Below are 27,929 nucleotides of genomic sequence, written 5' to 3' on the forward strand. Positions count from 1 at the left end.
ATATGGTCTGCAGAATAGGACGCCCACTTCAGTCCAGTAGGTGGCGGTATTGCGTCTATTAACATGTTTGCCAGGCGCCATTGAAAACCAAGTCCCTGACGTCATATCACAGCGACGGTCGCGTCTCCATCCTCCACCATGGCCGAATCAGAGTATGTATTGTTTTTAACTTCATCTCAGTCCATCCACACTTTTCTTTGCGTCCAACCGCATCGTTTCTCTCTCGTGTAAAAATCTAAGTTTAACTTCATCGGTCGGGACTGTTATTGTGAGCGCTGGAGGTAGAACAAGCAGATTCTATGGAGTCTCATTTCACATGGGGCACAGTGCATCTCCACCACTCCATAACTAGCGAAGTGTTCGTTTAGTAAACTGTTAATGTGGAAGTGAGATGGCAGACGTGTAGCTAATAGCCTCTGTGCTGCCTTTTGTGTAACTATATTAATCTAATGTATAAACAATATGGTCATTAGCATGCCATGCTAAAGCTAAATATTGCTAATTTGTGTCTGGATAGAGACGACAGCGGCTTTAAACATGTGTCACTGATGTCATAACGCGCAACATGTATCTGCCATTAGAGAGGTGACCTCGATGAACAGTAGCCACGTTCACGTGTTACACTGAAGCTCGTGTCAGTGACTGTGTGTATGTTGGTGGTTCCAGGTCTAAAAAGGTGATCAAGTTGGTTCCTGAGTATCTCCTGAAGAAGAGGAAAGCGTACCAGGCCATCAAAGCCACACAAGCCAAGCTCGCACTGCTCGAGAAGAGAAAGGTCAGTGAGGACGGTTTGTTTGTCTGACATGTTGAATTCCAATGCAGATGAACCCACTTAGCCTGGATACACATTGATATTGTAGCATCAGGTTATGATGCAAAGCTACTCATCAGTTTGATAACTTAGGAGTTGTGAGTTCCAAACTATCAGACTGATTTGTCATGGCTTTCTGATTAAAGAGCAGAGACCAGACTTGATTGTCTCCTGCAAGTCCCCTAGTAAATATCTGGATAATATCTGAACGAGCCCATGTTGACGATGTTTCTTAAATGCAACAAACTCTAAACTGAAAACACCAAGAAAACAAACATCTCAGGATGAAAATGAGGTGCCACACTGACGAAAATGTCAAGAGAGCTCGCTGTTGTTGATGTGCTTTAAACAAAAACTTGTGATCTCTGCAGCGGAATTTATACGTTGCTTTCTGCCTCTGTCTGCTGTTCTCACCCTCAATTCTGTGTTGTAAATGCATCTGAGCAAAGAACCTCCTGCAGCATTGTTAATGTGTGAGAGGCAAACTCCGGAGAAAGTCTGGACCCAAAGCTGCAGACATCTTCTAGAGTCCCTGTCTGAAAATACCTGTGCAAGAAACCAACTGCAATGTTTTGTTCACTTTGTTGGTCAGTTATGTATAACTCAAAATCCATGGGTTAAAGCGATGAGTTTTCCTGTAAGCCAAAAAATCTGCCCAAACTGCACTTGGTTCTTCACATATGTACACATAGCTGTATATTCACAACTGTACTTTGACATTATTCCAGGTTTCAAAAGGCAAAGCATTGAAGTTCAAACGTTTGGAAGACTTCCTGAAAGACAGCCACAAGAGGAATCGTGATGAAACTCGCATCCGCAGATTGAAAAAGAGGCCGCCTGCCCCTCTGCCCCCTGCGAAGAACCAGCTCGCCTTCGCCGTCCGCATCAGAGAGTGAGTACTTGGACAGAGGCTCGTGGTCGTAAGCGGGGAATTTTATCAAAAGCAAAAACTGGTTGTACATTTTTGCTTAGATTTGTCGAGTGCACTTCAGTGAAACCGGTGGGAATGAGACCACGTGAAGTAAAATGTCTTGTCAGCTCTCACAGGCATCCCCAGCAGCCTTTAGAATACACCTCAATTACTGAGAGGTTGCTGTAGTTGTTTTGTTCCTGGTTTGTTGATAGTAGCTGTTGGTGGGTGAAAACTAAGCTCTGTCATATCTTTGCCTTTATTACCTGAAAATGTCTTTGACAGAGGAAGTTACCAAAGTGAGAATTAATGTTTGCCTCAGAATCCTCTCACACAAGGCAGCATGTTTGTGTGAACTCTGGACTTTGAATCCCTCTTCATGTTCCTTGTCTTTACCTCACATACCTGTTAGATACAACAACACAGTTCCTCTTGTTCTCCCAGTATCTAAAAGAACTAGAGATTTGTAATGCTACATCCATACAATAAGTTTTAGTTAACAATCTCCTTACAGACTAGTGTTTTAGATCTTTATCGAAAATAGGCAGTGATGTGTTTTAAAACTAAAACAGTAGTGTGGATGTAGCCTGAGTCTTAGTCTGAAGTATGGATGTAGTGGTTTTATGATTGCTGAGGAAAACCTCATCAAAGATGGCTGATGTGAACATATAGAAATAAAATCATTGTGAGAGGGAGCAACACTTGAATCCAAGACAAGTTAAATTTTTGCTCAGTGCGCGATGTGGGCATTTCTGAATGGGGGAAAATGTCATGGTCTGTCTTACTAATTTGCTAATAGTCTTGTTAATTTAACTTGAAATGTTCAGTTTTACCTACACTTGAAAAGGAACACTACACATTGTTGTCTGTGTGTCTGCAGACTGCATTCCTACATATTTCTTTCATTTAATATCCTTTAAAATGTCAACAGTTTGTGAACGTGTTCCAGCAGGAGAAACACTATAGACACAAGTCTAAAACTTGTCAGGGTCCAATCACTGAAAGTCTGAGATGGGAAGCTGTTTTATTACATTAATGACATTCTCAAAACAAATACACATTAACATTGACGATCCTTTCCTTTTAGGATCAAAGGCGTCAGTCCCAAAGTGATGAAGGTGGTCCAGATGTTGAGGCTGAGGAAGATCTTCAGTGGATGCTTCGTCAAAATCAACAAGACCTCTATGTCCATGATGAAGTTGGTTGAGCCCTACGTTGCCTGGGGGTGAGTCAATCCGACAGTTACTCTTGGTAAATCAAACGTGTTACATTTCAGTTCTTGTACTGATAATCACTTAATGATCTTGCCGACAGATTTCCCAACTTGAAATCTGTTCGTGAGCTCATCCTGAAGAGAGGACAGACCAAGATAGGCAGGAAGAGAGTTCCTCTCACAGACAACACCTTCATTGAACAGCACATGGGTAAGTGTCCTTTACAGTGTGATGGAGCCACCACACAAGTATAGCATAAAAAGCATATAAAGGGATAGTTCACAGAAAAGTGAAAATTCACTCATCTACTCACCTGGAGTTTCAGGATTGAACAGTGTTTTAGCCCAGGTGACCTCTTCTTCAGATGTATGTATGTAATCCATACTGCTCGTGTGGTGTCATCCACACGCATGATTATTAAGTAACTTACTGTTGAGACTATGAATAGTAAAATAAATATGATTTACAATATATAAAGATTGAAAACTATATATTTGTTTTGTTTTTTTGCCATTGTTTTGGCACTTAAACATCCCAGGAACAAGGGACATGGACATTAGAGAATGCACACATTGAATGAAGCTGTAATGTGTTGGATCTTTTGGCACAGAATGGTTAGGTTGGGCTATGTGAGTGAGCTGTTTGTATCTGCCACCATCCTGTTATCACATCTCACACCTCTGCTCTGTTGTTCCTCAGGGAAACATGGCATCATCTGTTTGGAGGACCTGATCCATGAGATCTACTCTGTTGGTAAGAACTTCCGGGCCAGCAACAACTTCCTGTTGCCTTTCAGGCTGTCAGTGGCTCGTCACGCCGCCAGGGACAAGGCCAGGCTCCTGAAGGACCTGGGAAACCCTGGATTTCGTGCTACAGACATTAACACTATCATCAGGCAGCTGAACTAAGGAGAGACGCCTGCAGGGTGGATACCCAGCTGCCACGAAAAGGACGCTGGACTTCAAGAGGAGCAAATGCCATTGATGACAAAATGTGTATTTTGTTTCTTTGGCTGTACCCCTCTGGTTACATTCTCTGGACATGGGGTGATGTGAGAAAAGTGGATTATTTGACCTCATCCATGTTGTTGTTGTTCAGCACTATGCTCACATAGTGCCCCTTACAGTGGTCTGAAGGGAGCAGTTATGCTCCTTGGTGAAAATGTAACAATATTGTATATTAAAAATATCAGTACACCATATTCTTCATTTCAGAGGGATGAATCAGTACTTGCTACAAGTACAGGTACTGAACCGTATGGGTTGTCCTGCTCACGTGAGCCACCAGCCAATCTAACACTGATCAATTTACAGCGTCCAGTTGATTTTAGTGTAAAAGGTGTGAAGTCTTTTAAACATCAATCATTGATCCATTGACTGGTGCTTTATTGTTGATTCACTTGTTTTTACAATAAAAAAAACCCAAACTGATTCAGTACTTTTGCAATGACATCTGCAGTATGTATCACAGTGTGTGTGGGTGGGGGGGCTACAGACCATTGTCAACCAACAGTAAAGCTATGATATTAACTCTGGTGGATGTCCACAGAATCGGGTTGGGACTTTCTCCAGAGTTTGCCTTTTACACATTGAAAATGCAGCAGAAGACTTTCCGCTCTGGTACAGTCACAACAACACAGAAATCTCAGGAGCGTCCACGTGAGGGCTGGTGACGCAGCGGTCAGAGCAAGGATGTAGCATATAGTTTTCACTATGGCGGTCACGTTTGTCTATTTACAGCGACGCCAGCATCAGCCGTTATGATGAAATGGTCTTTGTGTCTTCTTAGTGTATGGCACCTGTTTTTCACTCTCATACGTTTTTGGTTTTTTTGCATCCGAAGTGTTAGAAATGTCATCAGCACACCAACATGCCCACTCGCTCGCAGTGAATCTTACGATCAATATCCTGCTGTGTTCTCACATGGGCTCAATGTGATGTTATCAAGAGTTTGTACTTGGCCACTGGCAGGAGAAACTCAGAAGAAAGTTCGTAGGCTCTCACTGAGTTCACTGCATGTCTGAAACCGGCTACATCTGTATATATTTCACACAGTGGGGGGCGCTATAGACACTTCTCCACAAGGTGAAGTGATGATGCAATGAGTAGTTTGGATTTATCAATACTTTAAATCAATATTTGGTGGCCACCCTTTGCCTTTAAAACAGAATCAGCCCTCCCACCTCGCCAACTCACACACACTGGTGTCACTGTTGATGCACAGGCGGAAGCAGCAGGAGAGAGAGGTGACCTATAGGGCTGCTGCTCCATGAATTCGCACAGGGACGAATGGTTATGTCGGGGACGGGTCATCTATGTCACCCTCGTGTTTTTTTTTCTGAACTCGATTGGTCGGTGGTCAGATGGAGCAGCGGAGAAGATTCCAGTGATCAACACACAGGAGCAGGTAGACGAACTGTTTACGTGGGGTGACGTGATGGATGCCGTCACTATCTATATAATCAATCAGCATCCATTACCACGGCGATTAATCACCATGGCGACTAGATTCTGGGCGTCAGCGCAGCCAGGCTGGTGTCACGATGACGTAGAAGCGGGTCCTCCTCTGCTGATGTGTTTCAGAGCGAACCGAGAAAAACACTGGCGTCACAGAGATGATGTCACGTCCGGTCACTTTTCAATTAAATCGATCTAATTAAAATGATGGCGCTCACAGATCGATGATTCAATTCACCAGCAGAGCACGTGTCGTGCTGCCTTCAGCGGTATCGGGAAGGTCGGAATTATGACGACGACCTGGAAAGTGCGGAAAACGTGGCGTTAAGCAGTATCAACAGATAATACAATAACCTTACAATATATATTGATTGATTGATTTAGTTTATTATCCCTGAGGGGTAATTTGTGTTTATATATATATAAATATGTGTGTGTGTAGTCCAGTTTATGGTCAGTGACACATATTCTGTTCTGCAGGCTGTTTCCTCTTCATTCAGCATTAAGTATCTCTCCTTTCGATCTCACCCCACACAATGATAGAGGTCAAACAAACTCCCATACATGGACATGGATCATGTGCGTGTTCAATCATTCAAATGGGGACACCTCTATTTACAACTGCACGCACGGTTGCCAAGCCCGAGTGTCTTTTGTTTTACGTGGAGCACGCGAAGGCAGCACTATATCTCCTGTCAAGGAGAAGGGGCGGGGCGTCAGCTCCCGAGCCAGCAGCTAATGAACACGAAGCAGCCGCTGCTCCATGTTCAGCAGCGAGGAGCGAGCAGAGGTGAGTGTGTGAGTGCGTTCGGCTGACCTCTAACACTGAGCCATGTTCTCGCGAACAGCAGGGGGACCCTCTGGGGGTCGTGACGGCCGTCGCCCCCGCGCCCAGGACGTTGTCGCCGGCTCTCTGACACCAGACACACGGTGGTACACGCGGTGGCAGAGAAAGTTAGAGTGGTTGGGCAATGGGGCCGCGTGTCTGTGTGTGCGCACGCGCTTGTGTGTGTGTGTGTGCACGAGACTCTTGCTGATGCTGTATCTGCTGGGTAATGTCATGTAACGGTCACGACACAGTGAGGTTAGCGGTGGGCTAGCTAACACGCTCCAACATGAGCCAGCTGGAATGAATGACTTGACGGAGCGCGTGGGGGGCTAATTGGCCAATCAGGGAGGAGGATCTGTAGACGGTCACGAGTTTGATGCTCCTGGACGATGCTCTGCTCCTCCATCACTACACGTGGATTTACAGGGTTTCATCTGGGCACAGATGTGAACCCTCATCCCACATCCTCAACTCTGCCCTGTGTAAATATCAACAGGTGACTGTGAACATGTTAAAGGTCCAGTGTGTAAGATTTAGGTGAAAGGGATCTATTGGCAGATATTTAATGTAGAATAATCCTCATGATGTTTTCACTAGTTCGTTTCATCTAAATTGTATGAATTGTATTTTTCTTTACCCCAGAAAAGGTCCTTTATATTTAAATACTTTATATTTACATCGAGGGGACCCTCTCTACGGAGGCCACCATGTTTTTTACATTAGTCCAGACTGGACAAACTAAACACCTTTTTTTTTGACAATTAAATGCTACCACAGGTTCTTTTTTCATGTTAGGAAGGAGAGGGTGAGGTGAGGGGTGTTCAGCTGCAACATGCAATTTCAACACTATATATCACAAAATTCTACACACTGTACCTTTAAATCTAAATAACCAACAGAGGTGCTGCACTGCACTCAGATCCATCCGACAAGAATAGTTGATGGGATAGTAACTGAATAACTGCCACTGCTAACTGAACTCCAGGAGGCTTCACATCAATGTAATCAGGTCAGTATCAGCTCCAAAAATAAATTAGTATATCAAGCTCCAATTTATCGCCCCAGGATGTGGTGGGTTGAAAGAGGAAATGTAGAAATATGTGCACATAGATGCTGTTTGTGAATGGGTGAATGGTAAAACTGTATTGTGAAGGGCTCTGAGTGTTCATCAAGACTAGAAAAGCAAGCTGCAGTACCATTTACCATTTTACCAATGTGTCAGCTGTCAGATATTTATCTATACTGCTTATATCATTGTAACTACCCTTGTTACTGGTGTTACGGCTGTAGATCTATGATAAAGTGTTGTTTATGACAATAATGTGTTTTCATCAATCCAGTTAATTGGCTCCTTGTCAGCTCATAAAGGGGTCATAAATAGAAAGTCTCTCATATTTATTGTTTCAGTGTCGTTGAACTGATTGGATGCTTTTTTATTTTCATGAATCAAGACCATAGTAGTCCAACATGAAGGATCAGTTTCAGGACGTTCGCAGATTGTTCAATTCCTGGCTCCTCCAGGCTGCATGATGAAGTGTCCTTGGGCGAGTTACTGAACCTCAAATTACCCCTGACAGCTGATTGTGAACTGTGTTTGCTGCATACATGTGCTATGTGGGTGGGAATGTGGTTTCAAGAGTAACTTATTTAGGATAGGACTAGAAAAATGTATATAAATACAAATCATTTACCATTTAACCTCTCAGTTATCTGTTGTGATATCTCTTGCAGGCTAATGATTACACACAAGCTTCAACCAAACAACTATCTTCTTTGCAAGCAGTGCTGCATTAACATTTGTTGCAAAAGATTGACACAATGTTTCACCTTCCAATGGAACCAATTCTCAACAGCTCCTAACAGCCCAGTAATCTGAATATGAACAATTTATATTTCTTTTTATCTTGGGTGCTTCTGAAAACAGACTGCCTCTTGTGATGTAGGTGTGGGTTTCACAAAGCAGGTCATGGTTCAGCCTGGAGTTTAATGATTACCGATATCATAGGTCTGCACAGATTCAACGACAGTAAACCATTAGTGCCTGTGGTAAAATGTGCTGGTTGCACCCATGTGCATGTCAGTTATTGGATCTGTATGTGTATATAATATTCTCTGTGCAGCCTTTTGTGTGTTGTGCTCATCTTGGCAGGAGAATATTATGGATTGGATAATTGTTTCACTAGTTGGTTGATTTCAGATTTGGTGAAAATATGCCTTGTATTGCTTAGAATAGAAGATAGTACACGTTATTGTATCTGCAGTGCAATCTTCAGGTATTCAAAATAATCCTAAATAATAATGGACTAAATGAAGTGTTGCACTTTTCCTAGTTGCATTCACCCATCCACACACATTCATACAGTGCCTCCATATGCAGTGCAACAGCAACAGTGCTGTCAGGGGCAATTTGAGGTTCAATATCATGCCCATGGAAACTTCAAAATTTGGACTGGATGAGCTGGGGATGGAACCACCAGCCCTGGATGACCCTCTCTACCTCCTGAGGCACGCCCAACTACATAGCCTTACCATCTACTAGCAAAAGAAAACGATTAGTCTTACAACATATTAGAAACATAAAGTGATGGAATACAATATTATTTCATTAAATCTGAATCCATTCACCTGCTTATTGACACTAATTCTTATGCATCCCTTAATGAACACATTTTTTGGGGGGGGGTCAAGGTATCTGTTTAAAAATGCACATTTGTTTGATTATTTTTATATAAATATACTATTATTAAATTATAACAGCTTTGTGTAACAAAAACTATAACTTAAAAAACGCAAATGGTAATTTTAAATATCAGACAAGATTGATACTGACACTAATGGTAATTATAAATTTTTAATCTCTGCTTTGTGTGTTCAAATGTAAAAAAAAGAAAACAGGAAAAAACAAACAGAAGGTGCCTCCACACTGCTCCTGTGGTGTCATCTAAGTGTCCGTAAGCCCATACTTTCAAATTCGACTCTGAACAAGGTCATTTACACCATGGTTTTAGCCTAAATGTCTGATTTTATTCTCCGGAGCCGCATTCACGCTCTCTACTCTCGGTTGAGCGCACACATTAAGCTCTGCTACGAGGAGGAAGACTAACTCCAGCCCCACCCCCAAAAAATAGCAGCACACATTCACCTTCCTGAGCTGTCTATAAAACCATCCAGGAATAACTCAGCTAGTGGTGTGCTTCTAATGATGATACTGTTAGTCAAACACTTAGGCCTAGACTTCAATATCCCAACATTTACTGGATGCATTGGCACCATATTTTTGGTTTAAGGCCCTGTTCACACCTGGCAACATCTGTCCTGACAGATCAGATCACAGATGGACAGTGTTAAGTTTGTCTGTTCACACGTGGCATTAATGGCAAATGTGTCCTGAATGTGTCGCCTGTGACCACTGCAGATCTCACCTCCATGCTCTATATGCAAATAATCACGGATGTCATTGGGGGTCTTTGATATGTGGCCCAGGACGATCGGATCTCAGGATGCATTGAGGATAATTTGGGTGTTTTCGGACCTGTACGGTGCTGCGCTGTAAACTTGTGATAGAATCACTCAGAACAGATGTTAATACCAGGTCTACCAAATAGCATGCCAAACTTCTTTTTTATAACATGCTAATTTAAGACTGTGAACATTTTAAACATAATTCCTGCTAAATGCATTTAGCTCTACCCTTAGTCAAGACAATAACAGCCTCACAGAGCCAATATTTATTTATTCACAATAGGTGGTTAAGAAATTCTTGAAAGACATTTGGAAAGGTCGGCAAACGTGACAATACTACGAGGATCATAACGGTTGATATTATTAACCAACTGGTCAGGCTCTGTGTTGCAGTCAAGGGCGGTCAGGAGATATCTGGTTGTATTTCTCTGGTTTGAGTGCAGCGTCTCTGGTGGTTATCTAAGAATGAAGAAATGTGATTTACTTTGAACTATCTTTTTGTTTATTCAAGCTCCAGCCTCATTCAGCGGTCATATGCAGCTGCAGACCTTCCCATGCTCCACCTGCTCTCTCATCATCAAACAACAGCGTTACCATTTACCACAATTCACACACAAAGCAGGGGTAAAAACAATCAGTGTCCCTGTGTTGCCAGGCAACCATTGGCCACCGTGACCTCCTTGTGTGACGTTTGGTGATTCTGACAGCCACCACCTAACATTCATACAGAGCCAGGTCTAACAGTAACCTGCTGCAAATGGACAGTATTCGTATCATATAAGCCTAAGCATTGATTCATAGGGAACAGTGGGTATTATGCTGTATGCTGATGTAAGGATGACAAATATTTATCGTTTCAAGCTTCTTAAATGTTACAGCTCGCTGATAATGTATTTGACATAATTGTAAATTGAATATCTGTGGCTGGGTTGAGATGCACAGAACAGGAACAACTTATTTGTTGGGGATTTATGACTATATTTAAACATAGGTCCAAGTTTTAGAATTTCATATATTGATAATAATTAAGTATTTTTGTAAAATAGTTTTAAACCATTTTTGTTATTTGATAGTCACAGACAATATATAATCAGGACATATGGGGAGCTGATGTACAGTAACTGGTCAGATTTGAATCAAGAATGTGCCACTCTGATGCTGAACCCCTTGTCAAGTAGCTTGTTGAGTTAGATTTGCACTCTGACAGGACACTAGGCCTCAGCCAACTGGTGCAGAAGCAGATTAGCTTTCTGTGAGCCACGTTCTTTTGTGCTGAACCTTATGTTGTAAATTGCAGCAAGCCATTAACTGTACACTATTTTGCAGGATGGAGTAGCTGCAGGGTTGTTGTTGTTGTTGTTAAAGGTTCAGTGTGTAGAATTTAGTGACATCTAGTTGCATGTTGCAGCTGAATACCCCTCACCTTAAGCTCCCCTTCAAACATGACAGAGAACCTTCGATAGCCTTCAGTTGTCATCAAAACTCAAAGGGTGTTGAGTTTTTCCAGTTTGGGCTACTGTCAAAAACATGGTGGCCTCCGTAGCGATGACCTAATCGCGATGTAAATATAAAGTATTCAAATATAAAGGACCCTTCTAGGGTAAAGAAAACGTTAATTCGTACAGAAAAAGTCTGCAGAAATTCTGGCTCTGACATTTGCGTTCACACATGCAGCCCCTGCTACAGCCCTTAAAGAGACTGGAGTGTTTCAGAGGTTCATAAGAGAAGCTGCAGCAAAGGACAGTTGAGAAATATCATGAGTTTTCTGAACATTACAGGATGCAAGACTTTTCAAGTCATTAAATTTAAGTCATGAACGGGAATATGAGCAAAATAAGTCTCAATTGCACAAGCTCATGTCAGTGTGGCATTTTAAGAAGCTTTACTTGAGTAAATTTCCATGGGCCGTCCTCTGTGAAGCCTTTGGCTTCTTGTTTTAAACACTGAAAGGATTTTAATCCCAGGGCCCTTTGTAACCTGTCCAGTTTTTCACACTGATGCATTGTTGAATGGCATTTTAACAGTAGGGGTTTCATTATCCCTTCACAACAGTGTAACAAATGGTTGCTCACAAAAATCCAGCTCTCAACAGGAGCAAAGGTTTCTGTGAAACAACCGACCAAGTTGCGACTCACTACTCATACAAGCTCCTGGAAGCACCTCCACAGAAAGAATTAACAGCAAATGCACCATCGACTGTTTATAAAATGTTCTGCTCTCAACGTCCAGCACACAGACAATAAAAAGTGTCAGTATATTGTGGAACTGTTTGAGGAGGACTCACTAATGACAAGGAATAATTCTGAAGTAGCTCCGGAGCTTCAATACAGGACAAGAGAACAGCCCATTCCAAACAGAACAGTCACTGTACTATTCAATTCTGCTTTTCAAAAGTCTAATGTTGGAGGGATGTCTTTTTAAAAAATCCTGAATGAATATTACCCTGAAATGTGACGGATAGAAGTTTAAGAGCTTTGTGTTTAAACCTCCCTGTAAGTGGCTGCATTGGAACTAAACCAGTTTCCCTTGTGGTTGCTTCTGTTCCCAAACCGATACATTCAGATGGATTAGAGATAAAACATAATGATGAGAGGGGGATTTAATGTGGTCCTGTCTGTTGGCCACTGCTTGATCACACCAGCACAGAGTATCACACAAGACAAGCAGCCAGTGAAGAACATTTCAGTTTGATGAACACACATGATGCCACACACTCTCTAATCCCTGAAGAGTTGTGTTTTTAGATAGATACTTTATTGATCCTGAAGGAAATTCAAGTGATCTCAAAGGAAAGTCAGATTAGTCCAGAGACGAAAGTTAGCGGCAACAGACGAGCGCTCTAACTGGACTCAGACTGAGACCGAGATCTTTGGCCACTTGTCATTTGAAACAGTTGCCCTTCACTGCCATTTAAAGCTGCCAACATGTGAGCATGGCTGCTGAAGGGTCTTTCTGAAGAACTGCTCGACAGTTGTCCATGTGAATTCAGAGCTTGCGTGTGAGCAGAGTTGCTGTATAAATACATCTTTGTGAGTCTGCACTCACTCACACACACACACACAAATATGAAAATACGTGCAGTTGAAGAGTGGATTTGCTGGTTTGGTATAATTTTCTCTTTTGGAAACCATGTGAGAGCTCTTACTCCCATAATCAAGCTGTGCTGATGGTTTTAGGTTTTGTGGAATCTCAGATGAACACAGTATGGAGTGAAACGTCCCTGTTGATAACAAAAATATATCCTCAAAGTGAAATCTGTGAAGCAATAGAATTGTGTGTCTCTTTTAAAAACATAACAATGGATTGGGTTTTGTTTGGTTGAGATTAAAGCCGCCCCAAAGACAATAAAAGTGCTGCTAAAGTAAAGATTGTCCAGATAATGATTGATAAAAAAATATTGTGGAAGGTCGCTCCTCTTGTGTTTTTCTTTAGCTATGGTGCATTGTTTTGCTGAATTTCTCCTCTGCCTCCATAGTGATCATGATGGGATTGGACTAAGACATCCCCCTCCAGTGCACTCACCCCTGAGTGGCCAGTGTGTCGCAGCAGCAGCAGCAGCAGCAGCAGCAGCTTGATTCCAGTAGGTACATCAAGTCTACTGCTAATTTATTTCTGATATATTCAAGCTAAGGCTTCATTTATGACTTTAGTTATTGGAATTATTTGTATCTGTGTTTGTATGCGCTGCAAGAAATGGCATTCAGCAGTTTGAATAATTTTTTTGGGAGGAGAAATGATCTGAATGTCTTGAGTAAATTGTCTCAGTCATTTTTGGAAGATTTTGCAATTTGATTTTACATTTAAAATCAATTTAACAAAGTCTTAAACTTTTTGTTTGCTGCTGTTTGAAAAGGATAAGAAGAGAATATTCCGTCAGTTTTATTGAAGTATCAACATCAGAGCTGCTTTAGATTAGATATACTTTTTGGTACAGACAGAACCAAAGCTACTCTTCTTTAACGCAGTCATTCTTTAACACCCCCCTTTGAACACTACCTATTTCTGTTGGTTTGAGGTGGTACATTCTTTTCTGTCTTCAGGGCTTTTTCATAGGCTATATCCTAATAAACAATGATTAACTTTAAAGAGGAAAATAAATAGAAAGATGAGCAAGGTTGTAATCAGATGCACCCACCAGTCGACTCTGCCTGTAGGAAGCACCAGCCATTACTGTGATAATCTTGACAATGATGCTAAAAATGACGATGATGCTAATTTTGTGCCAAAAAGTTAATTTAAATACAATATATAGATGGTCAAATTTAACTGTTGGAAAGATATTTGAAAAATAGAATAGAATTTGAAAGAGTACAAAATGCCACAGATTTAATGGGTTCTTCTTGGGTCATGCATCAAACCTCAACAAAATTTCTAAGAAATCACAATAGTTGCCTTTGCATAACTAACAAACAGACCAAATGGTGATGAAAACATAACAAGGAGGTTATTAGGTAATAAAAGCTGTTAGTATGAAAAAGTATTCTGGTCGATATCCGAAGAGCACACAATGTATAACTGTTGTGCTGTTTTTTTCCAGTGACTGTTATAAAGTTGATTCTTGTGGTTGAATAAAAACCTGTCAAACTGCTGCTGCCAGGATGTTTTTCAGTACTACTCTCACTGCACTGTCACAGCTGCCGTTTCCCCCAGGTGTTAGTGAGAGAAGTTAACTTGACTTTCTTTGCTTGTTTTTCTTCCTCCAGCTCTGTCGGTCTTCCTGTTGGTGAAGTGCTTTCATTGAAACCTTAACCAGAGTCAGGGGCTGCGCTCCCATCGGCTTTCACTGCCCCGACCCTCTCCACATACAGGGTCAGCATGGGGGAGATTGTCCAGATGCACTTCACTACGGTGGACTATGTCATCTTTGCCCTGCTGCTGGTGGCCTCCGCAGGCATCGGGCTCTTTTATGCCTTCTCCGGTGGACGCCAACGCACAACACAGGTAGACTTTGGTGTTAGACACTCAGGAAAATGATTCTCTTGACAAACCCAAAACACTCTTTAAGTGTACAGTGTTTGTTTCGGACACATTTCCGACACCAACATTTTGTTTACCACAGGAGTTCCTGATGGCAGACCGCTCCATGAGCTGCCTCCCCGTGTCCCTGTCCCTGCTGGCCACTTTCCAGTCAGCCGTGGCCATCCTGGGGGCTCCGTCTGAGGTGTACACCTTTGGAACTCAGTACTGGTTCCTGGGCTGCTCCTACTTTTTGGGCCTGCTCATCCCAGCTCACATCTTTATACCAGTCTTCTACAGGCTGCGGCTGTCCAGTGCCTATGAGGTACACACAAATAAAGACTTAGTATTAATAAAGAACACAGGCTGCGTCCAGTCCACACAACAACATTTTTGTCACGACATGGCCTTCGCAGATTCTTCTGGCTTCTATCACATGACCCCGTTCCGAAAGAGAACAACCAACATTAGCTTTGGCTTCCAGTGTGGAACGTAGAACATGGATACTCAATTAAAAGCTTTGCTGACCCTGATGTTTTTGCTAGCATGTGCAGTTAAATTCTGCATTCATGTTGGAGACACAATTGCCCAAGACTCTTATCATCCATTTTACACAGGCACACACATGCCCAGTGTACGTGAGTGGTCACATGATCTGCGTTTTCAGGCATGTTAGTATCGAAGGCGGTTAAAACTGATTACGAAGTTAGTTTTAGTTTAGTTTTAAAATGTAGCAGTATAGATGTAGCCTCAGTTGGACATGATAGTGTCACTATGTTGGATGGTGTGAATGTGTTTTTAAAACATTTCTTAATTATAATGTCCTCTTTCCCCTGTCTGCCTGTTTTTCTGTTTTGCACTCTGTCAGCACGTTTCTCTAAAGTATGATCTCAGAGCTCATTTTTCTTATCTGTCCTGTAATCTGTCTTATCCTCAACAGAGACGCATGTTCTTGCCTTGAGGCTCATTATCTTCTAAACGCTGTTTTTATTTTTAACTGCAGCCTGAACCTCAAGGACAGTGATCAGGCATTTGCCAAAGATCAGGACTCCAGTAAGGTCCTGGGAACAAAGAATGTTGTCCAGCTTTAAAATCTGGCTTTAATGATCAGAACCTAAACGGACAGTTCTGATCCTGAGAGCACACGTGACTCTGAGATGATATATAATCAGCTTTTTGATTTTGGTTTTTCTTTTTTGTTCTTTTTTTGTTCTTTTACATTCTCTCCTCTCAACAGTATCTGGAGCTGCGCTTTAACAAGACGGTTCGCATATGTGGGACTGTGACATTCATCTTTCAGATGGTATCTTGTTCGACTTCATACTTTCATTGTACATTAGTTTCGGTGCTTTTTGTGAAGCATCTAATCGATGCTTATCATGATAAAATGGCCACCGTCTTAATCTCAGCTACTCTCTAAGTCATCAGTCATTTCACACACAAATTGTAGAATTGAATTAATATTTAGTTGGCATGGCAACCATAGTCACCAATGATATAGGAAGACAGAAAGTAGTAGTAGTAGATAATTACAGTTTTATGGTTGCCAATAAAAGCTTTTCTAGCTTTTCTAACTTGTTTTTGGTTTGAGGCGTTACCAAAAAACTTGCTTCAAAAAAGTTTTGTCTGTGGAGTGATACTAGATGTGAAACAGTGGCTGTTTATTCTTGAGAAAGAACAGACCAAGGAAACATTCGCAGGCTAGTTACATTATATTACAGCGTGACTGAAACTTTGGCCCTGGAAATGACACATTGACCGTTGTAACATTTTTATTATTGTTTGTGTTTCCGCTGACGTTGGCACTATCTATATTGTCTCCTGTAGATGCATCAGCAGTGTCGTCATGAATTACTGATATGACTTGAAGCACATGAACTTTTATCTCAAAGGAAACCTCTATAACTAAATGCCTCCATATTTATTAGGAAATGTGTATAAACCATGTGTGTATGAGCAATGTTTGGCAGATGAGCAGGTTAAACAGGAAGTAGCAGGTTAAACAGGAAGTAGATCTGTACAACCAAAAATCTACATGTTTTTTGGAGGATATAATCTGACATGTGAGTAGGTTTGCTCCCTGAGCTCGCCTCTGTTTTGTGAGTGGTAGTAGAGTTTTTGTTTTTCTGTCCTCTGCAGGTCATTTATATGGGAGTGGTTCTATATGCTCCAGCCTTGGCCCTTAATGTAGGTAAGAACAACAATTTTTTTTTTGCTTTACATAAGAGGAGCCTACAGTTATTAATGATACTGAATAGATGTTGTAAAAAACTTGTTTCTCCTGGACAATTGAGTAAACCCTCATGCAGTGTTTGGTAACGTGGTTTCCATTTTGACTTGCAGTGACAGGCTTTGACCTTTGGGGGGCAGTGCTTGCCATGGGATTGGTGTGCACTTTATACACAGCTCTGGTGAGTGTCTAGATTTATCGAACCATGGTTACCATCATCATCAACTGGGACAAAGTGTTGACTATTGTTGTTCTACAGCAAAAGCTAAACAATGAGTAAATTAAGCCATTTAATGAAACATGTATTTGTTATTTCAACATCGTGTACGACATCTCATTTCATGTAAAAGATTTGCGAGTTGATCATACTTTTAGTAACAACTGGTGATTTTTGATTATCTATCTTACTACTTGATTGGAAAACTTTAAATCTATTTGTCTTCTTCATCAGTTTCCTTTATCCTCTTATATTCATACTGTCAGTGCATCACAGCTCTAGTCCATGTACACCTTTACAGATGGTTTGTAGTATTGATCTTCACGGACCTTTAAATGAAGTTTAAACCTGTGTGCTCCTGTCTCACAGGGGGGTCTGAAGGCTGTGATGTGGACCGATGTGTTCCAGACCGTGGTGATGTTCGCGGGACAGCTGGCAGTGATTATAGTAGGGGCCAGTCAGGCAGGGGGCATAGCAGAGGTCTGGAGGAAAGCAAACAATGGCAGCCGGATTTCTGGACTAGAGTCAGTATTACACATCTGTACTCATCTGTTTTACCATCTGCTAAAAGACCCTTTGCTACAGGAACCTGTGTATATACCTCAGACATGCTAATGCTGTCCCCACTCTGTCTGTGTAGCCTGAACCCAGACCCTCTAGAGCGTCACACCTTCTGGACTCTGGGTGTGGGCGGAGTCTTCTTGATGCTGGCTCTGTACGGGGTCAACCAGGCCCAGGTCCAGAGATACCTAAGCTCACGCACAGAGAAAGCAGCCGTCATGTCAGTATCATCAACGTCTCTTTACATGCCCCCGACACATTTTCCTTTAAAATGTTGATTTCATGTGTTCCCTTATAACATCGTGTGACGTTCATGTTTATAACCATGTCTCGTGGTCACGTTCTCAGGTCCTGCTATGTCGTCTTCCCGTGCCAGCAGATCGTCCTGTGTTTAGGTTGTCTGATGGGTCTGGTCATGTTTGCTCGCTATGGAGAGGACAGCCCTCTGGACAAGGGCTATGTCAAAACAAATGATCAGGTGATATTTTATCATAGTTTTGCCTTCATGCTTACCTAAATTATCCATATTATCCACCAGCTGCAATGAAGTATTCTTGAAGGTCACAGGGTAGTTTGCATCCCCTGCTGACATCAGGTGACTGGTCACCAGGCAATCTGGAATTCTAATGAGTTGTTTTATGTGTGTAGATGGTGCTTTACTTTGTGATGGATGTATTCAGGGATCTGCCCGGGCTCCCAGGCCTCTTTGTAGCCTGTCTCTTCAGTGGTGCTCTCAGGTAAATGAACCAGAAAAGAATACCTGAAACTAAAAGATCCTCAGTCACCAGGTATAATTACAAATGTTGAAATTCGGCCTGGTTGTCACAGTGGTGTCGCTCACTGTTTTAGTTTAATTGTATGAGCTTTGGATTCAATCTTTAAATAATCAATATAATGAAATCCTCACAGACATCTTTTAAAGTTGGGTTAATGGTTAGGATAAAAGTTGGGGATAAGCAAGCAGTTGTGATTTTAAACGTTGGAGTAAAACTCCAGGGTATAATTGTTCTTATCCTCTTGTTGAAATGGTAAATCACACTACGCTACACCAAAGTGAATTTTCTTCCTCTAGCTGCAAATGAAATGTGAAGACAGTTACAGTCTGACATGCCTGTGCTGTGCAGATATCAATTTCTAATGAGGTAAAAATCAAAACAACAACCTTTAACTCACTTTGTTCTGTCTGTCCCACCAGCACCATCTCATCAGCCTTCAATTCCCTAGCTACAGTAACTATGGAGGACCTGATTAAACCTTATTTTCCAAACATGACTGAAGCCAAAGCCACACTGCTGTCTAAAGGACTTGGTAAGACAGCTGGCCTTAGTTTGAGTTTTTTCCTGAATTCGTACTTCAGATTTCCAAAGAAGTTTGTGGCTTTTGTTGTATCAAGTCTAAACACAGGGCATGTAGTTGTGTCTGAGTGTGTGTGGTTGTCTCAATTTTCAATGATGAGAGCCTGGAAATTATTGTTGTATTATTGAACTTTAGGGGAAAGAAGAAATAAAAGTCTGAACATGTTTAGATACTTGATAATGTATTTTTTTCCACCACATTTTGTATATCGTCAGAAATTTAGTTGTAGTAAATGGCAGCGTATTCTGTAACATGTTATTGATATAATTGTTACTAACAAGTAATAATAACACTATTAACAGTAATATTAACAAACACAGGACGCATTCATTTGTACCCACTTACTGCAATTTCTAATGCCTTCTGATAATGATCATTTGTTGGCGTGTGCTCCACAGCCTTGACCTATGGCCTGGTGTGTTTGGCTATGGCCTACATCGCCTCCATAATGGGATCTGTGCTGCAGGTAACTCTTCACAACATCCGAGCAGAAACACAGAGTTGCATTTTTGATGAAAAAACACAAAGACGTTTTTACCAGATAATTTATTTAAATCTCTGATCAGTCTGTGAAAAAGAAAACTGTGCAGTACAAAATAAGTTCATATGCAGAGATATTCATTCTATTAAGATTTAAACCTAGCTGCTCTACCATCTGTGTCCTCAGGCAGCCTTCAGTATCTTCGGGATGGTGGGTGGTCCCCTGCTCGGCCTCTTCTGTCTGGGAATGTTCTTCCCCTGGGCAAACTCGATTGTGAGTTGATGCTTTAATTTAGGAAGTTTTTCCTGTTTGTTTCTGTTGTCATATATTGTACATATAATTGTAATATTGGAACATGGGATATGTCATTGACCACACTGCCTCCTCTTCTCTCTGCTACTCGCCTCAGGGCGCATTGGTTGGTTTGTTCACGGGCCTCGCCATGGCCTTCTGGATCGGCATTGGCAGTTTTGTGATGCGTATGTCTGCGTCCACCTCAGCACCTTTTCTCAACACCACTGCTCTGCCCCTGTTTGACAACATGACCACTGTCATGACCACACTGGTTACCACCGCCAAGCCAAGGTAATGTCAAGAAGGAACCTTATAAATGTGTGTTGGTTCCATTCTCTTTACAGGACTATGTAAAAGTAGATTAAACAATTCTTCACAACATAAAATCAAATATTTGTAAAATAACAAATGTGATTTTTTTGTCTTGTTCTTGTTTCTTTCATCTGCTCTTCAGGCCGACAGGTGTGAAGGCACTCTACTCATTGTCCTACATGTGGTACAGTGCTCACAACTCAACCACTGTGGTGGTGGTCGGACTTATAGTCAGCTTTTTAACAGGTACGCACACTTCTAGCTTCAAGTTCCAAACCCATAGTATCACTGACATTATTGCCACTGCAACCATCTGAGGTGCAGCGGCAATAACCACCTGCACCCCAGCTGATGTGACGCACACACAGATTCATCTCTCTGCTCTTTGATTTCACATCTGGAACAAGAATATTATGAGGATAATATTTTCATGTTAGTTCTGAATGCAGACAGTTGGTCAGAAAGAGACACTACTATTTCAGTGTATGTGCTGGGTGAGCAGCTGTCTCTGAAATGATTGGGCCGCACTGTTTGAAAGGTATCCCTGGGTGAGGTCTGGCCCTGCTCAGGCCTGCCATTAACATCCATCCTGAGAGACCCATCACAAGTGAACAGCGTTAAGTCTGTGTGTTCACCCCTGATATTAAAATGCATCCTTAATGTGTCTGCTCTGAATTCTTGTGATCAGATCTTGCTTTCCTGCTAAATTAACCTGTTTGTGAAGTGCACCAGACTGTTCATGTGTCAGGGTATGTGTGTCTGCACGAGCGAGAGAGGTGTAGAGACAGAGAAATCAGGAGGTGACGAATTAAAGCTTGTGCAGCGCTGCTTACATGGAAATTTTGCCAATTTTCCAAAAGACCATGTGTTGCTCAGTGTGAAAATTGTGGCAATGTATGGACACTGAGAGGAGGGATGTTACCACCAGGTTGGCCATACCTCTGAAAGAGTGATTAGATGAAGGGATTGGAAGAGGACGAGTGAGTTACCAGTTCCTAGACAGTACTTGATTGGTTGAGGTTAACAGTGTCAGTGGTAATATGTTAAATAAATACATTAAAATAAGAATAGGTTGTTGCAAAATATCTATCAGATTACAAATGTTTGTATTATTTGGATCCTCTTATTAGACAAGAGTGGAACATGCATAGATAGTCAGATAGTCTTCATGTAATTTTCCACTTGTGATGTCCCTTACGATCATCTCCTGTGCCTCTTTAACTCTCCTCCCCACCTGTTTCATTTCATCTCAGTGTGTGAGTCTTTACTGTGTTTCACTGTCATTTGCTGTTGTGTTTCTCTCCTCTTTTCTATGTGTTGGGAGGAGATAAGAGACACACATTGAACAAGATGTAGAGCAGAGGAGAAACAGTTTGACAAGCCGTTATTTAAGTGCAGCAAAGCTTTCCAACATTTTATGAATCCCTCAAAAACCAAAGATAAACAGACACCAGCCCAAATTGTCCCAAAAAAAATGGCTGAAATATCAGCGTATTTTAAACATGCACATTGTGGCGATAGTGGTGAGGATGCTAGCTATGACAGGGATGCTGGTCCTGGCCCTGAACAAACATGTGAGGACAGGCTTTGACCCATCTTGGCAATCAGAGAAGAAATAATCCGCCTGAAAAGTAAAAAAGAAGAGAGCACAGCCACAACTTCCCCCGCCCAAAAGCTATCAACCAAAATGGAAAAATGGCTACACCAGTAAAAAGTGTAATTCCTACCTGTTCATGTGTCTCCACGTTAGGACCCATGAAGGAGAAGGAGCTGACCCCCGGCACAGTGTTTCCAGTCCTGGGCACGCTGCTGTTCTTTCTCCCTGAGCGCTACAGAGAAAAGCTCTGCTGCATTACTCCTCTGACTCCGAAGGTAACCTCGCATTTCCACTCCTGTGTTTCTGTCTGCTTTGTTCAGCCGAACCTGAGGTTTCAACACTCTTGTTTATTTTTCATCCGTGTTGACCAGCCCAAAGAAATCAGCCCGCAACCTTATCACATGGCCAAGAAAAGCAGCAACGGAGCGGCGCACTGCAAAGAGGACTCGGTCACAGAGGACAAAGAGACGGAGTCACATGACGAAGACTTGGAAATTAAGATCTCTCTGTCCTCAAGTCCTCCGACGGCCCACACAGTTCAGGAGACGTCCTTGTGATCATTTTCTCATTAATTAATAACACACTTTGAATGACAGTGGTTGAGCCAGTTTCATTGAGGGAGATGCAGCTAAAGACTGATCTGTTGGTGGTTTTCACTGGCAGAATCAGTAGAAACATGATATAGAAAGGGCTTATGGAAGTCAGTATCTAGAAGTGTAGATGTGGGTTTTTCTTTTTCTTTTTTTTTTTTTTTACCTACCCTTTCCCAAACTGGAAGCTAACTTATGCCAAGCTGGAACAGGGCATACGCACAAACGACAGCGATCCATGAAAGAACTAGTCTGCTGGTGTCTGTCCAGATGTGTGCAGATGTTATGTGTGCAGTTTGAAGTTAAGAAACTGGGCAGCTCCTTTGCACAATGAGCTGTTCCACTGTGGCTGGGTCCTGTCATCACGTTTGACAAAAGAATAAGAATAATTCAGGTAGATGTAAATGTGTTATTTTTGTAGAGAGAGATGGCGGAACCATAGAATCCCAGAATATGTATCAGAGAATATAATATGAAAAAAAAAATGATGTCGAGAGACACCGAACTCCACTTGAAGGCATGACATGTCTGTGCTACTGTGATAGTGTGTTGTCTTTAAATGGCCTTGGTTTAACCCTAATAGTCGCCTTCTAGCTGCTATTATAAATGTCCCGTGACAAAGAGTTGATGAAAACAAAGCTGTGTGTTCAGAGGAGGGCAGACGTGGTGGTCAGACGGGGGCGGCCACATCAGATGCAGCAGAGTAAATCCTCGACTGACACAAGTAGAAATCAAGCCAGTGGGTGAACTGAGCTGCTCCCCCCCACACGTTTCCTCAGAGGAGGTTGATATTTTCCACTTCGGTCTCGTGTTGAAGGATCTACTGTTCCTGTGATGTGAAACAAATCCCTTGCATATAATTAACAATCCTTAGTTATAGATTTTAGTACATTTGATTATAATTAATCATCACTGGCTGAGATGTTGGATTTATAATATGCAGCACATTGCATGCTGGGATTTAAGCATAAACCACTACTATGAATGTAGCGTCCATGTTGTTCAGTTGTTGGAACTTTTGAGCAAAATATTTTGAAAGTATTCAGACCCCTTGACTTTTATCACATATGTTTATGTTGTAGCTTTATGCTGAAAAAATAGAAGTTCCTTTCCAATTATTACTCACCTTTTGTTAATTTAAAAGGAAAATCTGAAATATAATATATGTATATAAGTATTCAGACACTTAAACTTTCTCTTTGTTGTCTTTGAGATCTTATCACCTGTGGTTCATTCGATGAATGTGTACAGTTGTGTAGCTGAGGATGTATAAGTGTACAAACCAAGCTGTCAGGTGGAAGGAGCTGCCTGTAGAGCTCAGAGACAAGATTGTGTCTTAGGGAGGGCTGCAACAAAACTAGTGCTTCATTGGAAGTTCTCAAAGAGCCACAGTGGCCTCCATAACTCTTAAAAAGAAAGAAGTTCGAACTACTAGGACTCTTCCAAGAATTGGCCGTACAACCAAACAGAGCAGTCATGGGGAGGAGAGACCTGGTAAGAGAAGTGATTGTATTGATGTGATACTGAATGTACATTGATCTGAGAAAGTCGTTTTTATTTTTAGCATAAAGCTGCAACATAAATAACAAAATGTGAAAAGTGTAGGGGTCTGAAACCTTAAGAATTCACTGTAACTTTTAAGACTGCATCCTTTGACTTGGACTGGTGTTTTTAAAAGAAATGCTGCGAGGAGTAGAGTGAATCTGTTGATCGGGGAAGTTTGTGTTTAGTGGACAGTCACACATCCTAATCAGAGTTGTGTTGCTCACACACAACCCCATGAAATGAGGTTCCTCACTGGCCTGGTGTGAGCACTCTAGCTTTTATTAGGTATCTTTGGTTTCCTGCTGTTTCAAACTTCACAAGTGGCTCAGTTACATTTATAAACATCACTGTAGGACGTTAACACATTTCCCGTGGGTTTACAGCCGCTCTCATCGGATGTGTCTGCCCTGAATGAAGCCCACTCTGCTCAGAATCACACAGAAGCCATCTTGACCTTCAGATGGACCTACTTTATTTACATCAGGCACCTCCTTGATGTAATTGCCTGTGAAGATGATTCAGTCTTCTCTGATTATTTTGTATCGTGAACATGATAAAGTGCATCTTTTTTTTCTTCTTCTTATATTTGAGGTTGTCAGTGCCATGTTGCGTAATAGTGTGTGGTTTGGACCGTTTGGTCCACCTCGTCATCGTAATGTCTCAGCTTTTTTGGAATCACAGAATTCTTGACCATCACCACTTCCCCATTTTAGGTCATTCATTGTCACTGTGATGTGTTGTGTGTGTGTGTGTGTGTACGTGAGTTCAATGTTTTCTGTCGGTACTGTCTATGCTCTTTGACAGTGGACTCCATGTCAAGGGCCGGTTGTGATGTGATACAGTGTGTCTGTTTTCTGCAGGTTATGGTGAGTACATGTTTCCGTCGCCTTACACCTTCCTCTTTAAAGCAACACTATGTAACGCTTACAGAGCAACAGCGCCCTCTGCAGACACACGTGGTGATTCATTTTGTCGGGCTCTGTGTCTGAGCGATTAAGTGCTTTTCATGTATAGAAAAAAAGCTGCCTCTCAATGGACATCATGCAAGAACTGCAAACATTTATTATTAGGGAGTGAGAACGAGTGATTTAGGTATGAACAGAACTGACAAGTTGTCCAGACTTGTTTCAGTAGTTTGAAGCAAGTATATACATATAATATACAAATAAGCCCTCATAATTATGTTGACACTATCTGAGCTTCTAAACAGCTCTGCTTTAGTTGGTCTCTGACGCTGCTAAAAAGTCCAGACTTTTCTCTCTGGATCTTTGAAATCAGGAATTCAATCTCTGTAAACCTTTTTGTCGTTTTACTTTGATGTCACTTTCATGAATGAACACTTATTGGGGAATCAATTATGCTAATTCGCTTTCCTCGTGCCTGCCCCCTCAAAAAGGTGGCATTTATCATGTTTACACATTATCACACTTTGGAAGTGTTTCTTGACTCTAACGTGTCATGTTCGTTCAAACTGATCATACGAAGAAATGACGGAGAACTTCAGGATAAGAATAGAAGCATATTCTTGCATGAGGCCCAATGTGTTGTGGAATGCTACTGGCTGAACCTAAACACAACTAGCGATGGATATTACCTATGATCCCCAGCTTCCTTAACCAGAAGAGCTAATATTCTAGATAAACGCTGTAACTTTTCCTTTTGAAGGTCAAGTGCGTAAGATTTAGGTGAAAAGGATCTATTGGCAGAAATGAAATATATAATAACCCTAGTGATGTTTTCACTTGTGTGTTTCATCTAAATTGAATGAGCCCTTTATATTTAATACTTTATATTTACATCGAGGGGTCCTCTCTACGGAGGCCGCCATGTTTTTTACATTAGTCCAGACTGGACAAACTAAACACCTTTTGAGTTTTTATGACAACTGAAGCTACCACAGTTTCTTTTTCATGTTTGCAAGGAGAGGGTGAGGTGAGGGGTGTTCAGCTGCAACATTCACCACTAGATGTCACTAAATTCTACACACTGAACCTTTAAACTGATCTACAGTTCAACATTATTATGATCTTGTTGGACGGGATTCTGACAATTTTAGCTGCGATTATCAGTCAGTTCCACACTTTTCACGTGAGATCGTATCCGCTCTCCAAAGTTACATAGAGCCAGAACAGAGGTTCAGAGTTAAGAAATGAAAGCTGAAACATTTTTCTATTGGGAGTCACTGAACTGTCAAACTCATTTTAATATTTTAAGGTGATAAGGTTGCATAGTGTTGCTTTAATTTCTCAGTTGCAGTTGTGTTCTCAGTACTCACCAGGCAATCAAGGTGACACAGTTCAGCAGCAGAATTGTAAATCTGCTTAGTTAATGTCATATTGCTTTGAAAAGGATTATGGGCCTTGGGGACTCCGCACCCCTCTGTTGGAATGTTGATCCCTTTTAAAACCATGTTCAGCACCGGCCTATTACACTACCAACATGTTTGTACCATCACCCTGACATTTAGAAATACCTCAATTTATCCCAAAGCATATAGAATATGAATCTTCTTTCATGTTTTATATATATATATTTTTTTTTTTTTTACCAACAGATGTATTTGAGATCTCATTTGTATATTTTTGTAATTTCACGTAAAGCCTGCGAACATTTCATGACATGAAATGTGGAATTCTATATGCAAGAACCATGAAATGTTTTTATGTTGTCGGTGAATGTCAGACAGAAGAGGGGAATGCGACAGTCCACATGAAGATCTCCACGAACTGGAGCATCACACGTTTGTAGCGTTCTGTCAGAGCACGAGCATCTTTTGCCTTAGACAGCGTTTCACTGTCACACCCCCAATCTACTGTGACTGTCAGATTCACGCTTTGTTCAAAACATTTAATGGTTCCAAGAGATTTTTTTTTACCTACTTTTAAATTCCATGTGACTGCGTGTACTTTATTTATGATTGCATTATGTGGAATCCTCCTTCATACCTGAAATTACTTGAAGTGTGAGTCTGAAAATTTAATAATACACAATTAAAGCCCTTCTTTAATGTGAGGGAACATATAATTCAAGTGCTGGCATTGATAATAATAATAATAATAATAAATAATGTCCATTTTAAAACTCTGACTGCTAACGCACCTAATAAAGCACAATGAGGTCAGTGCTCGGTAGTCGTGCTACTGGAGGAGACCTGACTAAAGCCATCAGTTGGTGTAAAGCAATTCAGATACGTCTTCATGATGATGTTTAGCTTTAGACTTTCTGTAAGGACCTGATTATTTTATCATTTGTGGCCTTTTTTACTGGAACGCACAATAATACAGCTGAGAATACGGTTTGTGAAAGAGAAGCAGGGACACTTAGTAATTTCCAGCAACAATAAATATTGTTTTGAACAATATTTATTATGTTTGTTGTCCCACCCACCAAGAATTCTTCCTGTGATGCATTCCAAAAAAAAAAAAAACACAACCCCAGAAGCACTGGAGTCATGATATGGTTCCTCTGCTTTGGTCTGTGCCTTCATTATTATCTTTATAATTTTTGATGAGTTTCCTGAAGTACCTGTGAAGTTTTCATCCACAGCCCAGGTCTGAACCATGAGACGTCTGTCCCAGAGTGGAACAAACCTGGAATTGTGAATGAATAAATAAATTGTACCATGTAATAATTTATTTCTGGAATAATGCAAAACATTGTTTTATTCTCTTTAAGTGGCGAAGGAGAATCCTCTGCTGCGATGGTGTAATAATGGTCCTGTGGGTAGAAAACGTAGGTGATTAGAACAAATAACCAGCAATTCGTGAGAAAGTCTTTTATCCATCATTCAACATGTGTCTGCTACAAATCAGCTACTAGTAGCAGCAGAAGAAGGACACTAACACATTTATCTTCTAATATGATGAGTGCAATAACTGGAGTTATTGCAAAATGTAAAAGAAAAACCATCAACCAGACGTTTGTCAGTAATTTCTGTTGGATTTAAATTATATTGCTAAATGTACGAGCACTTCTGAGATGCCCCTTTAACTGTTTCCCTGTCGTTTGGATGTATGAATATCTGATTTATAAGTTGTACCTGAAATGAGATGTTATAAAAAAAATTATATCATTCATTCACTGTTTGGTTTGTTGTGACTCAGCTCTC

The 27,929-nt window shown here is 41.2% G+C and overlaps 2 protein-coding genes across 6 annotated transcripts; both read left to right on the plus strand.

The window, feature by feature from the left end:
- Positions 1-27: 27 nt before the first annotated feature.
- On the plus strand, positions 28-4,365 carry rpl7l1 (ribosomal protein L7-like 1). 2 transcript variants are annotated; one of them, XM_020092025.2, is made up of 6 exons: positions 28-152; positions 667-775; positions 1,540-1,703; positions 2,809-2,946; positions 3,036-3,145; positions 3,635-4,365. In XM_020092025.2, exons 1-6 carry the CDS (start codon positions 139-141, stop codon positions 3,841-3,843), a joined length of 744 nt encoding a protein of 247 aa, XP_019947584.1. In that variant the 5' UTR covers positions 28-138; the 3' UTR covers positions 3,844-4,365. The 2 variants fall into 2 exon arrangements, with proteins under 2 accessions (XP_019947584.1, XP_069370917.1); XM_069514816.1 differs by lacking the exon at positions 28-152 and adding an exon at positions 551-585.
- Positions 4,366-5,207: 842 nt separating this feature from the next.
- slc5a6a (solute carrier family 5 member 6a) lies at positions 5,208-27,897 on the plus strand. Of its 4 annotated transcripts, none has more exons than XM_069514814.1 (18): positions 5,208-5,341; positions 13,158-13,266; positions 14,386-14,623; positions 14,742-14,963; positions 15,876-15,941; positions 16,778-16,829; positions 16,982-17,049; positions 17,455-17,609; positions 17,726-17,866; positions 17,995-18,124; positions 18,295-18,383; positions 18,842-18,954; positions 19,401-19,468; positions 19,670-19,756; positions 19,893-20,068; positions 20,232-20,335; positions 21,840-21,961; positions 22,058-27,897. In XM_069514814.1, the coding sequence occupies exons 3-18, from the start codon at positions 14,498-14,500 to the stop codon at positions 22,241-22,243; spliced, it is 1,905 nt and encodes a 634-aa protein (XP_069370915.1). In that variant the 5' UTR covers positions 5,208-5,341; positions 13,158-13,266; positions 14,386-14,497; the 3' UTR covers positions 22,244-27,897. The 4 variants fall into 4 exon arrangements, with proteins under 4 accessions (XP_069370915.1, XP_069370914.1, XP_019947487.2 ...); XM_069514813.1 differs by having other exon boundaries at positions 13,158-13,262; XM_020091928.2 differs by lacking the exon at positions 5,208-5,341 and adding an exon at positions 6,095-6,181 and having other exon boundaries at positions 13,158-13,262.
- The last annotated feature ends 32 nt before the right edge of the window (positions 27,898-27,929 follow it).

The sequence above is a fragment of the Paralichthys olivaceus genome, chromosome 19 (genome assembly GCF_024713975.1).
Source record: "Paralichthys olivaceus isolate ysfri-2021 chromosome 19, ASM2471397v2, whole genome shotgun sequence".
In the NCBI taxonomy this organism is placed as follows: Eukaryota; Metazoa; Chordata; class Actinopteri; order Pleuronectiformes; family Paralichthyidae; genus Paralichthys; species Paralichthys olivaceus.